Consider the following 17,126-nt stretch of genomic DNA (forward strand, 5'->3'; position numbering starts at 1 on the left):
GTCAGCCTCACCTCAATCCCTGGAAGAATCATGGAGCAGGTCCTCAAGGAATCAATTCCGAAGCACTTAGAGGAGAGGAAAGTGATCAGGAAAAGTCAGCATGGATTCACCAAGGGCAAGTCATGCCTGACTAATCTAATTGCCTTCTATGACAAGATAACTGGCTCTTTGGATGAGGAGAAAGCAGTGGACATGTTATTCCTTGACTTTAGTAAAGCTTTTGACACTGTCTCCCACAGTATTCTTGTCAGCAAGTTAAAGAAGTATGGGCTGGATGAATGGACTATAAGGTGGATAGAAAGCTGGCTAGATCGTCGGGCTCAACGGGTAGTGATCAATGGCTCCATGTCTAGTTGGCAGCCGGTATCAAGCGGAGTGCCGCAAGGATCGGTCCTGGGGCCAGTTTTGTTCAATATCTTCATTAATGATCTGGAGGATGGTGTGGATTGCACCCTCAGCAAGTTTGCAGATGACACTAAACTGGGAGAAGAGGTAGATACGCTGGAGGGTAGGGATAGGATACAGAGGGATTTAGACAAATTGGAGGATTGGGCCAAAAGAAATCTGATGAGGTTCAACAAGGACAAGTGCAGAGTCCTGCACTTAGCATGGAAGAATCCCAGGCACTGCTACAGATTAGGGACCGAATGGCTAGGCAGCAGTTCTTCAGAAAATGACCTAGGGGTTTCAGTGGACGAGAAGCTGGATATGAGTCAACAGTGTGCCCTTGTTGCCAAGAAGGCTAATGGCATTTTGGGCTGTATAAATAGTAGCATTGCCAGCAGATCGAGGGATGTGATCATTCCCCTCTATTCAGCATTAGAGAGGCCTCATCTGGAGTACTGTGTCCAGTTTTGGGCCCCACACTACAAGAAGGATGTGCAAAAATTGGAGAGAGTCCAGCGGAGGGCAACAAAAATGATTAGGGGGCTGGCGCACATGACTTATGAGAAGAGGCTGAGGGAATTGGGATTTTTAGTCTGCAGAAGAGAAGAATGAGGGGGGATCTGATAGCTGCTTTCAACTACCTGAAAGGGGGTTCCAAAGAGGATGGCTCTAGACTGTTCTCAGTGGGAGCTGATGACAGAACAAGGAGTAATGGTCTCAAGTTGCAGTGGGGAAGGTTTAAATTGGATATTAGGAAAAACTTTTTCACTGGGTGAAGCACTGGAATGGGTTACCTGGAGAAGTGGTGGAATCTCCTTCCTTAGAGGTTTTTAAGGTCAGGCTTGACAAAGCCCTGGCTGGTATGATTTTGTTGGGTATTGGTCCTGCTTTGAGCAGGGGGTTGGACTAGGTGACCTCCTGAAGTCCCTTCCAACCCTGCTATTATAGGATTCTCTGAATAAGATATAGAAGAGAAGTGAATTGTCCGCTTAAAAAAATGCTGTCAAATACAAAGAAAACAAAATTTTAAAAATTGATAAAAATTAGTTTTCAGTTACAAAGATGTTAAGCGTTACTTGTAGGTATATTTTCAAACAGATGTACAATTAAAGTTGATGATGGCCTCTTAAAAATGAATACAACTGTTGCTGTAAGAAAAGGGTATTTTTACTACCTGCAAAAATTCAGGGCTGATTTGCACTAGTTCTGGGATTATAATACGTTATAGATAGAGAGAGAGAGAGAGAGAGAGAGCAGAGTGAGCACAAAGCATTACGGAAGAGCAATTATGTTTGTTCTTGAATTTTTCCTCTGAGGAAAGTATTATAAAAATATTTATATATGTATGCATTTTAAGGTCTAAAATTTGACCTAACTAAAACCCCTAAATCCAAACAGAATTATTTTAATAAAGTTCAAGAAAAAAAGCATGTCCAACAGTCTTTTTAAGTGAGGAAAAAAAGAATCCAAGTGATCTGAAACACACATTTTATTAGAAAGAGAGCACCTATACATGAAGTTCAAATTAAGGCCTATTTCAGCTTTTCAGGGTTGGTGATATAAAGTAACACACAAGAACACAGTACCATTGCTTTCATGGCAGGGAAATCTATACTTACAGAAATTAATGAGGCTAACATTTTTCAAACATGAATTTACCTACTGGGTGGTGCGTACACACACACAGAGAAGTTTTAGTTTGGCTGCTTAATGTGTATCCTAATACAAGTAAATGAATGTAGATGAAAATGTTTTTTGAACATGAACTTTCCTATTATCTGACTTGTGTTTAAATTTTCAACCTTCACTTTACACTAACATAGAATGTTGCATTTAATACATATTAATTTCAGTGCTCAAGATAGAGGAAATGATGGTACGCTCCTTTTTCTTTCCTTTTTTTCAACCAGCAGCAATGAAAAATGCTGTACTGACAAAACCACCAATATAGACAGTCAATCACTAAATAGCTTCTGCATGCTCATTTCATTTAGCACCTTTAATAATGGAATGGTCCAAAGCACATGTTCACAGATGCAATTTTACCATTAATTTCACTTTTACAGTTTGCTTTGGCAAAGTGATTTAAAGATCTCTTTTTATTTATTGTGATCACTGAAGTCAAGGGTGAGTTTTTGCCCAATTTAGACTGGCATGAACTTTATTTCCAGACCTTCATTCATTTTCTCCAGCCTCTATAAATCCTCTCTCTCTTTCATTGCATCTCACAATGATGCAAATGAGCTTAATTTAAACAATTACTTTTTAAGCTTGTAGGGTGTGCAAAAGAAATCTGGAAAACACTGAACATATTAGACAAACTACCTGGTACAACTAACCTGGTAACCCAGATTTCTCCAGCATTAAGTTTAGACACTGAAAGAAAAGAAAAATAGATGGTGATATTTAACTCCAGTACATAAATTGAAAAATAATTTCATTTACAAAACTAGATTTTCCAACATGTGACCAAGTCACAGTCTGGTTCCTGATCTGTTACTATCTTAATGGATAGAACAACTGCACTCAAACCATTACTTGATGCTTGTTGGAAAGCCATATCTGGGCCCTTAGAATGTACAATTGTTTTCATGTATAAATGTATACATACAAAATTTTAATATTCTATAAGAAGCAGCTTTCACAGCCTGTCAGAAAATAGACTTGTGCTATCAATTTATCACTTCTATGAAAGAACTTCTGTTGTGTAGGAGTTTGACACGACAACTTCCTCCCACAGGTTTCCTTTACTAAAATAAAGCCAGAATCTTAAAAAGCCCAACTCCCTCTGATTACTTTTAGTCTAACTATGTGCATGGTAGATACTAAGAGTTTATGCTAGTCACAATGAGAACTGCTGTGGCAGCAGCAGGGCACCTGCTATGGGGGTGGGCTGGCGATAGAGAGAGAGAGAGTTGTTTTTTTTTTTTTAAGTGTCTTCCAAAAGATTTTGAACCCACATTGTGTGTGTCCTTATGTTCAGCACCAACACTTTGCTTTAAAAGTCCAGAGGAGCAGCATGTACATATTTTAAAGACATGGTAACTCCAAAACACAAAAGTTAAAGATATTAAACATTAGAGCTTCATAACCACAACAATTTAAAACATATTTTAAAGCACTGTTTGATATCAAGACCCGTATCCACTTCCTAGTTTGGAGCAAGGTGCTGCTCTGAAGCCAACTCTAGCAAAAAGAGTCAGCCACTACCAAAAGCTACCTTATTCCTCCACAATAGGCTCTGCTCACAGACCTTGCTTCAGTTTTTAAAATGACTAATTCTACAATAAAATTGCAGATCCAGCTGCTTACACCCCACTTAATCGTGATCAACCCTGTCATAGTATTACATGGTCCCACATGACTAATAAAGTGACACTACTTGTAAAGATGATCACATGACCATGTCTAAGCCAGCTGGATTCTGATCAGTCCATGGGCAGTATCCTCTCCGCACCATCTTTAAGGAACTCAAGACATTTCTCTCCCCTTTCCTACTTTTGAAATTTTCCCCAATAAATCAATTTTCCCGGGGGCACCTGCTGTAATATGGGTGCTATTTTGAAGCAATACACAGTAGCAAGTGAGAAGTATCCAGGTGCAGAGGAGCTGGCATTGGAGTGCTAAAGTATCCATGCAAAAGGAAAGACTCCAATACTTACCTCTCTCACAGATGCAGTCTCTTCCACTATTATCTCCATCTCCGGGCCTCCCTGCAGATCACTCCCAACAACAAAATACAAGAAGAGCTAAGAAAAGGATAGCATGTCAAGTTAAAGCTCAGAGATCATGCAGCATGATTTTATATACACATATAATAGATTTACATGATTTTTAATTCCAGAATAAGGTTAAGACAGACTACTTACAAATATGGGGTAGTCTATCATAATTACTTATCTAAACTCTCAGAAGATATAGTTAAGAATGAAAACAGGGTTAAGTTTTCTTTGTATTCACTGCACGTGCATGTTGGTTAATTACAGCAGGGTTGTCTCTCTAACAAAACAAACAGCACTGAAATCCTCTTGTGGCAAAACATACAATAGGCAGACCAGGTACATCTTACAGTTAAAAATGAAATAAGGCAGGGAAGGTGCTGAGCCGAGTAAATGACAATGTTCCTACTACCCCTAAGTCTCTAAAGTGAGTAAGCCAATTAGCATATTTCGTAAAAGGAATGAGCATTTCTCCTATACTGCCATTAACTCTACGAAGTGTTATGATGAGAAAATACAAATGATGAATATTGGAAAATGTAAACATGATCAAAGCTCTTTTGCGCCAAGTCCTCTTTCTGTGTATCCCTACTCTTTTACCTGAGTGGAAGTTGGAGCTTTTCCATGACACAGTCCCAAAAGACTTCCCATCTTTAGTTCTGCTTCTTTGACAGTATAATCCTCAGGCACTTTAGAGAGGAGAAAAATATGGAAAACACAATAAAAGTTTGTTTCCAAAAAATACTAGTGTTGCCAGCATGGTCATGAAAGTGATGATGCAAACACTTAACTGTTAATATATTTATTCATGCTTAGTTATCCAATCCATTCTAAAATCCTCCTATTGTGTATCAACTTTAATTATTTAACAATATAAACATTTAGTTTGTAATGTTTATAGGAATATATGTTGTAAATCCATAAAGAGGGACTCTACTTTTCCTGAAACAGTTAGCAAGCAGCCTTAAAAATGAAAGGAGCTATGGACTCATTTTTAGCAAGATTCAAATTACTCTATTTTCTTTATAAATTTATTTACATGGCTTACTTAGTGAAAACTAATAGTTATTTTCATCTACATATAGTATATTGTATTGGGTAGCTGTTCACCTTTTGTGCATTTCTGCAGTGATCCAGCATCCAGTTCCTAATGAATACATGATTGGTAGTACAGTATTTAATATTAGTGAATTTAGATGCAAGTAATAAAAAAAGACAAATGGTTTATTTATCTGATAGCGGAAATGCTAACAGACAAATATTACTATTGGAAAAAAGGCTCCTGTTTTAATTAAGTATGGGAACACCATGAAATGCTACTCATCACTTTAATGTGATATTAGACTTGTATATAGGAGCTGGGTGAAATTGTTACAATGAATAGTTTATTTGGCCAACCTGAAACCATTTGGCAAACACAATAAGAATTCATGAATAGATTCGACATTACTGAAAAACTGAAATATTTCGGTAATATAAGAACCAAACAGTTTCATTTCAACATTAGCAAAACATTTCGAGTTTTTGGGCTGGAGTCACAAAGCAGCCTGAAGCAGCAGCGGTGGCAACCCCACAGCCCTCCTTTTAACGTTTAGTCCAGTGACAAGGGTCCAATTCACTCTCTTCCTGACAGGGAGAAGTGATTTGAACATTCGTGTCCCATACTGCAGGCGTATGTCCTAGTCATCGGCTGATGGGGTATTTTGGGGTGGGTCTCTGTCCATCTCTTCTCTCAAGCTGCTCCACTTTGTATCAACAGTAAGAGAAGAACCTGGAACTTGGGTCTCCAATGTCTTAAGAGAGCGGCCTAGCCACCACGCTACAGAACAACTCTCACTTTCTCCCTGGCACAATGACTATTCATTATAATTATGAATGACTATGAACTTCCACTATGAATGACAGTGAATCTATTATTCACCCAGCTATATTTGTATGTTCTATTAAATGAAAAATATAGCAGCTATGCATCTTCTCCTTAATTTTATCTGACAGATTACTAAAGAGGCTTACCTGGAGAGAGAAGCTTCCCATTTCTGTTAATAGGTCTGAGACAGCTATCGTTCACTACAATGGAGGAAAAAGGAGGACAAGATGGACTAAATAGATTAAAATCAAATTGAATTTGGCTCAGCTGTTTGGAGTGATAGAGGACTGAAAATTAACAGACTAACCGGTTTAGCTAAGTAGAGGCATCTCATAGTAGAAAATTTTTTGTCCCTAAGGTACAGCACTAATATCACAACTTGATAGCACTTCCCAGAGGTCAAGAAAACACTGCTAGCCTAGCCTCCTGGCTGGACATTACTTTCCCTTTTTAAAAAGTCAGCTACCTTAGCAATAATGGCTTGAATATTGTGATTGGCCAAAGTTTCCAACTTTGGATACACATTTTTAAAAATGCCTTGAAATAAATCTTATAGGGAGGGACAGAAAGTATAAGTCTTACAGGAAGGCAATTTACCAGTCTCAGAATTGCTTTCATTTGTGATGTGTTTGTTTTGCTTTTTTAAACAAGATGACAAAGTTCTTGGACCTGCAAAAAAATGGCTTCTAGGAAAAGTAGTTGGTGGATATAAATAAGGTACTCCTAACATACGTATGTTTTCAACAGCAGTTAGTTTGGTACATTGTAGTATTTTTAGCCAGGAAGATTTGTCATTTTATTCACAACTAAAGGAGTCTCAAATCCTTTACATCCTGCAGCAGAGAAAAATTATTAAAAAGTCTTAATACTAAAGACTAACTCCCATATCTCAAGTAATCTCCCTTTTGTAAACTATAAAAGCCATCCAGCAAACTGAAATAACCATATTACCAACAAAATAATTATTGAACAGTTATTTACCTAGATCTTCCCCTAATTGCAGCTCCTGTATTGCTTTAATTTTGATATCTGACATCACCTAAGAGAGAATTATTAGTGACTATGTAATATAATAGACTATGCAAAAAACAGAATGCAAGCTGTGTGTGTGTGTGTATGGAATTCAAGCACTAAGAAAGACATTACTCTTCATTTAAAGTGCATTAATTTCTCTTTGATTTTGCTGTAGCATTTTGCAAATTGGTAATATATTAAGGAGATATTTTCTCCGATTTACATAGTCACATTTTGGGATTTTTAAAACCATCAGCTGCAGCCCTTCCCACCCCCCCCACCCCCAAAAGTGAATATAATATCAGACTACAGCGCAAAAGAAAATGCACCAAACAAAGAACTAGAAACTGATGCACTATGCTGCACATAATGTTTAATATTCTTTCTATAGCATTCAACAATAATGGGAGAAAGAGCAAGAGAAGTCTCAGAGGATTTATATCTTATGACAAGTTTAGGAAAGTGAAGTTGTAGTTAATGTAGTAGGAGATTAAGAAGACAACTCAGGTGTATAAATAACGTGGGTGATGAAATCAGAGAAAATGGTTTGAGGAGATGGGAATAAGATTCAGAAGATAGGGGAGTTTGAGATGGTGTACAGAAAGTAATTAACATGTAAAATACTCATAAAAGAAGCAATAAAGGATGCAGACGTAAATATGTTAAAAAAGAGAGGAATTACACAGAAACCAAAATCTAAGTTGAATAATTAAAATAGCTTTAGATTAAATGCACAAATTCCTTCTGTTCTTTACTGTTAAGATCGTGCTAAAACACACTAAAACACACAGTCCACCATTTTTTTCCATCGTACCCTTGTAACAAGAACTATTTTCTTCATAAAGAGATATTTAAAAGTTTTGTTCTCCAGCACAGTCTCATGCAACACATTGTTTTCATGATGGCCCCTAGAAAAGCTGTTGTGGACTTTAAAATTCACTGAGGTAGACTGTAGTAAGTCTACATAATGCATCACAACCTAAAGAAATTAAAAAAGTTTCTTCAAAGCAGACATGCATGTGCCTGTCACAATTACACAATGTTATTCTGGCTCTTGTGGGTGACAATGCCAAGCTTGCCACCCTTGCTGTTTTTCCAACATAAGCCAGTGTACTTAACTGAAAATTCCCAAGATGAAATCCTGGTCTCACTGAAGTCAATGGGAATTTTGCCACTGATTTCAATAGGGCCAGGATTTTACCCCCTGTGATTAACCCAACTGAACTGAAGAAGCTGTGCGGAGTAAGGGAAGAATTCTGTTATATCCCTGAACAGTTGTAACTCCTTTACTCACTGTTTCAATGGTTGCAGTAATTTTAACTTGCTTCTCTTCAGCTTCCAACCGGCAGAAATTTTTAACTTGTAGCCAGCTGATATCATGTGTAAAAGCAGTCAAATTGCCACTTGCCATGTTCACCAAGCTGCAAACAAGATATATTTAGAGCGCAGATTTATGTACTATATGTAAGTGAAGAATACAAGGAAAATGTACATTACTTATACTGAGGAAGACTGCTAAATGCCACAGTGTCTTATTGTTTATATATGAACTAAGTCTTATTACTACGCTTATAACATGGTGACACCCAAAGGTCCCAGTCAGTATCCTTCTGTGGTAGGTATTGGACAAACAGAAATAGTTATATGGTAAATTTTTCAAAAATGCCTTAAGAACTTAAGGAACCTAATTTCAATTTTCAAAAGGGATGTAGGCAGTAGGGAGTCTAAGGGTATGTCTACACTACAAAATTATGTTGACCTAAGTTACAGCGATGTACAGCCACCGCAGTAATTAAATCGCTTTTGCATGTCCATGGGGGGAAGGGGTCGCTCAGTGGTTTGAGCATTGGCCTGCTAAACTCAAGGTTGTGAGTTCAATCCTTGAGGGGGCCATTTAGGGATCTGGGGCAAAAATTGGGGGCTGGTCCTGTTTTGAGCAGGGGGTTGGACTAGTTGATCTCCCGAGGTCCCTTCCAACCCTGATATTCTAGGAGTCTATACCACACTCCTTGTGTCAGTGGGGCACGTCCTCACCAGGAGCGCTTGCACCACTCCTGGTGAGGACGTGCCCTGCTGACACAAGGAGTGTGTCATTGACACAAGCACTGTGGGATGGCTTCTGAAAGGCAGCAACAGTCGAAGTAAAGCAACACAGTGTCTACACTGACACTGCATCAACCTAACTAAATCAACATTGATTCTACACCTCCCATGGGGGTGGAGTTATTAAGTTGGCATAGTGGGCAAGTTACATTGACAGGTGAGACATTTTAGTGTAGTTGCTTACAGAGTTAGGTCCATGTAAGCTGCCATACGTCGACCTAACTCTGTAGTGTAGACCACGGCTAAGTCTCATTAAAAGCCAATGTTATTTTTAAGTTATTTTTAAAAATGGGACGTAGGAGTTTCTGGGCTGGTCTACACTAGAAAGTTAAGTCAACCTAGCTATGCCATAGGTATGAAAAGTTTACATGCCTGAGAGATGTAGGTAAGCCAATGTAATCTACAGTGTAGACAGTGCTAGGAAGAACACTTTCCATCTCTGTAGTACGAGTTTATGCTACAACAGCAACAGCAACGTGTCTAGTGCACATATACCCTACGTCAGTCATTCTGACAAATTTTACCCACAGCCCCTGTACTAAAAGAGCTACATTGACCTCCAGAGGCCCAGGTTTCTATTTGTTTTTATACACAAAGGAAATTAATTTGGTGGGCTTAAGCCAACATGATCTTACTAGATAGCAACCATACAATTTTTCCACGATCAGAACTTCTTGCTCAGCAAAATGGCAAGTGGTGGAATATCAGTAGCATTCCATCTAAGAGGGATGATTAATGAGCCAATCTGCTTGTGTAAATTTACTCAACTCCTGACAGATCTTGCCATTTGCCAATTGTTTTTGTCCTTGTGGTTTAAGGCACTGGTGTAGGACTCAGGATATCTGGGTTCAATTCCTGGGTCTCTCCAAAGACTTCCTGTATGACCATGGGCAAAGTCACTATTCAGTTCAGCTCCTCGTCTGTCTGAAGAGGACAATATTCCTTTTTCCAACCCTTTACCAGCCGTGTCTATTAAGATTTACATTCTTCAAGGCAAGGACTGTCTCTTACTCTGTCCATATAGAGTATCCAGAACAAAAGGGCAGGCCCCCCGTGCACTACCATAACAATGACAATAATGAGTAAAATACAGCCAGTATGACCAAAATTAAAAAAAAAGTGTCTTTGTAATTAACCCAATAAATGTTTGAAACTGAGGCATATATTACTATGTATACACCAAATGTAAGTTTGGACATATGCATTAGTATTAATTGCACTTCCCTCCTAAGAGGAAAACCATTTTGTGCTTAAAACTGAACTTTTACTTTTTGCCCTTTAATAAGTGCTAGTTAAGTAGTAGTGTTTTACAGCAAAGCACCGGGTGTCACTACTCATAACTGTTCTAGTTATAGTTTCCATTGCAACCTTGTTCTCACATCTCCATAACCGACACTAGTTTGGCTGATGTTTGTACATCTGGTCTTTGACCAAAATGTGAAATCTGTTTGCTTGACAAAACTCCGTAGGGTTTAAGTGATGTATTTTGTGGGGAAATATACTTTTCTGCATTGTAAAAATATTCTAATCATTCTGAGTACCATAAACCACTTGAAATTTAAGTCTTGGTATTAATATAGTCCCCAATGGAGAACCTGTTGTTTCACTTTTTATATTTAAAATGTTTAAAAACTTTACTGTAACCAATAAATCAAAATTTACACCATGGGCACTTGCAGCTGAAAATTTCCATATCTGCAGGAGTGCACTTAACTAATTGCATTTTCATGCACAGAGCCTTCCATATAAGTGCACATTTGGCTGTTTCAGAGAACTGAAAATGTCTACTGGCAAGTCCAACGCAGCTGTATGCTGCCCAGGACAATTGTTACAATTCTCCTCTCCCACCACCACATACAAGCTCCTTAAAGATATCCTATGAAGTCAAATGCCAATTAATTTCCCATTCCTGATGTTGCATTAAGTACTTAAACACCCATGAAATTCCAGAAGCGTTACCTCAGCCAAGCTGCATACATAAAGAGCTTCTTATTGCTCTTTTCCATGTTAAAATGTAAACCTCTCTTCTTCACATACACCCTAAATGCACAAAGGATGTTCAGCATGGCAAAGTTAATGTTGCTGTAGCAATCATAACTTTTTGGAATTCCCCCAACTTCTAAGCACCCCCATTACACAACCCTGAGATCATCACATTAATGGTGGTGGCAAAAATGACTAACAAGAATAGCAACAAGAACATGTAACAATGTAATTCTAGTCAAAGGAATTCTGCTTTGTTAACTGCCTCCTAACTTTGAAACAAGTCCTTCACAGGAAAGAAACACAATTATGAAATTTACCTTTGGTCATGGCTATCTAAAACTAATATTGAGCTTCCATCTGTCAGGCCAACACTTCTGACTGTCTTCTTCATATCCTCCTCAGGAACGACCTTCCAATTCTCCACCTCTTTGTCAGATCCCGAACTGTTCATTAAGATGATCCCTCCTGGCAATGGTAAGGCTTTCCACAGGGTGCTCAGTTCTGCACTGCATGGAACGGCATGCTGGGATTCGATGAAATGCTGACCTTTTCCTCCTTCATTATAGCCCGCCAACCGAAGAACATTTAGGAGCACGGGTTCATGGTCAAGACCTGATAACACCTCCATACCACCAACCTGTAGGAAGCGTGCAATATCTGCAGATGAAGGGTAATCAACAATAGCAAGAGGCCTACAAAGTACGGATGATTCTAGTTGCTCAGTCATTCAGGACAAAGAAGTCTTGCTTTTTCCCCCACCTCATTAGAATTAAGCCTCCCCCTGACTGAATTCCACCTGAACAGCTTGCTAAAGAATATCAGAGGTGTCAAGAAGGGGATATAATGCTAGGAGGCCAGGGATTGCTGTAACTCTGCATCCATCCTGAAAATACTGGTGGTAAAGGAAAAAAAATTGGGACGATAATGGACCCATTTAATCTTTTAGCACAGAAATCTAGAGAATACCTGCAGCTATATTACCTGGATCTGAACACTAACATACTGAATCTAAGCTTCAGTCAGATGAATAATCATTGTCAATCCTCACTGATTTACCCCTTCAAGATATTTATGAACTACACACTTTTATTCAATACAAAAATATATAAGAATAAGACCAAGGCAGCCCAAAAAATTAAAGTTGGGCTATTTTTAAGTTTAGCAAGGGAACAAAAATAAATGTGCATGTCAAGAACAAAAGCTGAGACTGTTAACATTAAATTTGTTTTCATTAGTTATTGGATACATCCTTAATATACAATTTTTTAAAACGTGAAATTTTAATTGGAAATGGAGACATATTTTGCAACAAGGTTTAAAAGATTCCCTAGTATCTTACTCTATTATAGAAAAATAAAGTATTGAGATTACAGAAATTAATACTTTTGAGGGCAAGCCATCTCCTACTACTACATAACTGTTGCATTTTAGGTGCTGAAACAAAGCAGAGGCCTTTATGTTCAAAAGAAGAGAACAATCCATGGAGAGTGTGCTGTGTTCAATGAATTATTCTTTTATATATGGTATCAATCACTGATGCAAATTTAGCTGTCTGCTGGATGTTGCGCAGCTGAGCAAACATTTGTTACTGCATCATAAACTGACCTAGCACACAGCAAATTTAAAAATCTGCTTTAGCTTAATTGGTATGGAATTTTTTTTCCTCCAAAAATCTATACAGTAATCACCTGGGAATCTCATTGACTATCACACACTGTAGGTGGTACAGTCTGTTTACACATCCATATCCTACCAGGAAAATAAATGTACCTTGAGGTAAATGAAGGGTATAGTCACAAGCAGCATAGAGAGAGCCATCTGTGAATGAGGCTGGAGCGGCATCACTGATGCCAAATATCACCAGCACTCCTCAAGAAAGTATTAAAAGGGATTTAAAATGACCAGAAACCTTTCTGAAGATTAAAAATCAGATTCTCAGGATCTGTAGAATATGATTTATTTTCCTGTTGTCTTACCTCCTTGCCATTCCACACGAAGACATGTGCTCCATCGGCAAGTCCAATGCCACCCAGTGTCATCTCATCTCCTGAAAAGATCAAACCATCAAGATTTTCCCAATAGGTAACACCCAAGTCAGCTGGCAAACTGGACACAGAATAGACTTCATTCATATTTGGATGTTCTATCTAGATGTAAAGTTGCTATGAAGAACAGATGCAGAAGGCTAAGTTCAGGGCCCAGTTGTGTAAAGTGATCCAGGCCCATATGCCTCTGAGGAGTCCCGCTAAGTCAACAGAACTACTGATAGACATAAGGGTACACCTAGGCAAATCCTTTTGCAGGACTATGACATTAAACTCTATTTGACCAATCTGTATGGTCAATAACTTCCCACATGAGATTTAAAAGTACATTTTTAAATTTAAGTAATAATGCTAAATGCTGAAGTAGTCATGTACTGTATCCTTACAGCCAGTATTTGACATAGATGTGCTTAATTTTTGCACGTAACTAGTTTTACTTTCTTACCATAATACAGATTAAATGACAATTACTTTAAATCTACAAGGATTACATTAAAATTTGCAAGAACAGTTTTTTGTTTAGCTTCTGTTTTCTGACATTTATGCTATAAAAATTACTTGAGTATTTTTGGCAAAAACCTAATTTTCTGAGGCAGACAGACCAAGGCCTATCATAAGAACATAAGAATGGCCATACTGGGTCACACCAAATGTCTATTTAACCTAGTATCCTGTCTTCCAACTGTGGCCAATGCCAGGTGCCCCAGAGGGAATGAACAGAACAGGTCATCATCAAGTGATCAATCCCCTGTCGCCCATTCCCAGTTTCTGGCAAACAGAGGCTGGAGACACCACCCCTGCCCATCCTGGCTAAGAGCAACTGATGGACCTATGCTCCAAGAATTTATTTCATTTTCTTGAATCCTATTATAGTCTTGGCCCTCACATCATCCTCTGGCAAAGAGTTCCATAGGTTGATTGTGCATTGTGTGAAGCAATACTTCCTTTCGTTTGTTTTTAACCTGCTGCCTATTAATTTCATTGGGTGACCTCTAGTTCTTCTGTTATGAGGAATAAATAACACTTCCTTATTTATTTTCTCCATACCAGTCATGATTTTATAGGCCTCTATCATATCTCCTTTTAGTAATCTCTTTTCCAAGCTGAGAAGTCCCAGTCTTATTAATCTCTCCTCATATGGAAGCTGTTCCATACTCCTACTCATTTTTGTTGCCCTTCTCTGTACCTTTTCCAATATATCTTTTTTGAGATGGGGTGACCACATCTGCACGCAGTATTTAAGATGTGGGCATACCATGGGTTTATATCCAATTAAAACCTGAAGCAATAGATATTGTATTTCACGTAACAAGTCAGATTTTTAAAAAAAAATCTGTTCCAATATCTAGAATGGCAAAGCCATATAAAGTTGTAAGTGTCAAGACTAATGAAAGCCAAACTGATTACATCTTAACTGAACTGTGTATTGTGGTATTTATATACATAAAAAAAACCTTTCCTCTTCAAGTTTTCACTTCCATGAAGAAAAGGAGTACTTGTGGCACCTTAGAGACTAACCAATTTATTTGAGCATGAGCTTTCGTGAGCTACAGCTCACTTCATCGGATGCATACCGCGGATACTGCAGCAGACTTTATATACACACAGAGATCATGAAACAATACCTCCTCCCACCCCACTGTCCTGCTGGTAATAGCTTATCTAAAGTGATCATCAAGTTGGGCCATTTCCAGCACAAATCCAGGTTTTTTCACTTTAGATAAGCTATTACCAGCAGGACAGTGGGGTGGGAGGAGGTATTGTTTCATGATCTCTGTGTGTATATAAAGTCTGCTGCAGTATCCACGGTATGCATCCGATGAAGTGAGCTGTAGCTCACGAAAGCTCATGCTCAAATAAACTGGTTAGTCTCTAAGGTGCCACAAGTACTCCTTTTCTTTTTGTGAATACAGACTAACACGGCTGTTACTCTGAAACACTTCCATGAAGACATTCAATTTAAAATGTCCAGTCCACTTGTTAGCTACTATCCTGCCTCTCAGATCCTGTACCTTTTTAACTAATAGATAAATGCTAATAAGACAAACATTCAAACGGATATCACAGTAAAATCTTACATGTCTGTAAATCACAGAGACCTACACTTTCATCCTGCTTCCCACTCAAGGCTTCACAGAAGAGCCACTGTAAGGATCATAAAACTGTATTATGTTTTAATATTATGTTATTTATTATTTGTATTATCGTAGTTCCTAGGAGTCTGAGTCATGGACCAGGTCCCCCCCATCGTAGGCACTGAACACAGATGAAAAACAGCCCGTCCCACACAGCTTACAACCTAAGTTAAGTTTGCCATAAATAAGATCAAGACTGAAGAGACTGCAGTGGATTTGCAAATAGGTCAAACTGAACACTGCAGTTAATAAAATGTAATAATCTATTTCTCCAATAAATTAATAAATGAAACATCTTCAAAATTCCCTAAACGAGGTACAGTGCATGTAAATAGACAATGAAGCCTTGTTTTATGCAGGTCTTACCATCAAGTGTTTGGTAAAGATGAAGTCCTGCTGGTAGAGACTTTGCAGTACTGAGAATGATGTCTCCTTCCCAAAATTCCAACAGCTAATGGGTAAAAATAAAACAACCAATTGTGAAAAAAAGCAAAAGTTTAACCCCTCAAAGTTTCAAACTGGTTGTAAAGGGTGAAATCCTGGCCCCCAAAATGAAGTTGAACCGAGTTTTACTAATGAATTCAATGAGGACAGAGTTTCATGCATTATATTTACATTCTCTCTGCAAAGCAGATAAGCAGTATGCTAGAGCACTTTTTAGTCTTGCACTCAAATATTTTTAGCCAACTGTCACCAATGATTACCTAGCCAACAAAGTTCAGATCAGGCATTTGTGCCAAAGTTTGAAAATATTTTGTCTGCACTCTACAATGAAAATAAAAAGTGACTTGAGTTCTAAAACAAAGCCATTTTTAACTCCTGTGCTATTTGTGAAACTGAACCTGACCACTCTCTGGGAATTGTGATGTTTCTTTGGTTTACTGGGGGGAAAAAAAAGAGTTAGATTTCCCAGTTTGATAGTTTCAAAAAAATTCTAGGACTTCTTTTCAGCATATGCTAACTCTAATTGCTGAGTATTTTCTTAACTCTTTTTCCAGTCCAGGTCAGCAAGCTCCCTCCTAATATGCAGTTGGAAACAGCAATACCCAGATTGCAGACACAAAACGTCAAGAATTAGTCAGGTGGTTTTCAAGACTTCAATCCCCATCCACAGTGTACAAGTCTGTAAGTCAACTTTAACGTTTATTTTCATTACGATGGTAAAGGGCTTGTTTCATCATTTCCATGGCTTCAGATAGCAAAACGTCAAATACTATAGAAAATTTCTTCTTGGCATACAAAGCACAGTCGCATCCACAATTTTAAAGTTGTCTTTGTAACTCAGGTAAAGATAAAATGTTTGGATTAACACTCTTAAAAAAGTAAATACCTGAAATATCGATTGTCGCAGATCTCCTAGGGTTTTTCTTTTATCAATAGTCAGATCCAGCATACTTTCCTTCTGAGAAAGCGATGGGTGTAGGGCCCCATGGTAAAGTTTATAGTGAGAGCCCAAATGGAGGTGCAAATCAATATTACTGTCTGCAGAGTCACAGTCCATCCTTTTTAAAAAAACACATCAACAAAACATATCAATACCAACAGGCTAAAATGAAAGGTGATTTACTGCTGACTGTTCTAGAGTTGCATTCACTCTTACGGGATTGGCACACTATGGTGTTGAGCTCTCAGATTAGCTTTATATCAGCACCAGAGCCACAGGTGGGAATGTGCACAGGCCCAGTGACCCTAAGACCATCCAGTGTCAGACAGCACACTGTTGTCATGATATACACCCAAAAGGTGACATGTAATAGATATTTGGAAAACTAGTAACTCACTGATTAAAATTTTTGCATGATGTATATACAATAAACCCACAAAGGACCTCAAAGATATGTGCTGCAAATATGCTCTTTAAAAGTATTTG

The 17,126-nt window shown here is 38.2% G+C and overlaps 1 protein-coding gene across 13 annotated transcripts in view; it reads right to left on the bottom strand.

The window, feature by feature from the left end:
• USP40 (ubiquitin specific peptidase 40) overlaps positions 1–17,126 on the bottom strand; it is a 59,001-nt gene that overhangs the window by 18,940 nt on the left and 22,935 nt on the right. For 12 of the 13 annotated variants that reach the window (XR_012154395.1, XR_012154394.1, XM_073306857.1 and 9 more), the window contains 10 exons: positions 16,587–16,758; positions 15,623–15,707; positions 13,053–13,123; positions 11,394–11,713; positions 8,282–8,408; positions 6,955–7,012; positions 6,120–6,173; positions 4,707–4,795; positions 4,050–4,136; positions 2,727–2,763 (listed from right to left, as the gene is read on the bottom strand). Coding sequence is in view for 11 of the 13 variants with exons in the window: in XM_073306857.1 (XP_073162958.1) it covers positions 2,727–2,763; positions 4,050–4,136; positions 4,707–4,795; positions 6,120–6,173; positions 6,955–7,012; positions 8,282–8,408; positions 11,394–11,713; positions 13,053–13,123; positions 15,623–15,707; positions 16,587–16,758 (1,100 nt within the window). In the remaining 2 variants the exon portion in view is untranslated. Of the gene's footprint in view, positions 1–1,181; positions 1,342–2,726; positions 2,764–4,049; positions 4,137–4,706; positions 4,796–6,119; positions 6,174–6,954; positions 7,013–8,281; positions 8,409–11,393; positions 11,714–13,052; positions 13,124–15,622; positions 15,708–16,586; positions 16,759–17,126 lie in introns of all 13 variants that reach the window. The other variant, XM_073306863.1, reaches the window with a different exon arrangement.

Source organism: Lepidochelys kempii, chromosome 11 (assembly GCF_965140265.1).
Source record: "Lepidochelys kempii isolate rLepKem1 chromosome 11, rLepKem1.hap2, whole genome shotgun sequence".
In the NCBI taxonomy this organism is placed as follows: Eukaryota; Metazoa; Chordata; order Testudines; family Cheloniidae; genus Lepidochelys; species Lepidochelys kempii.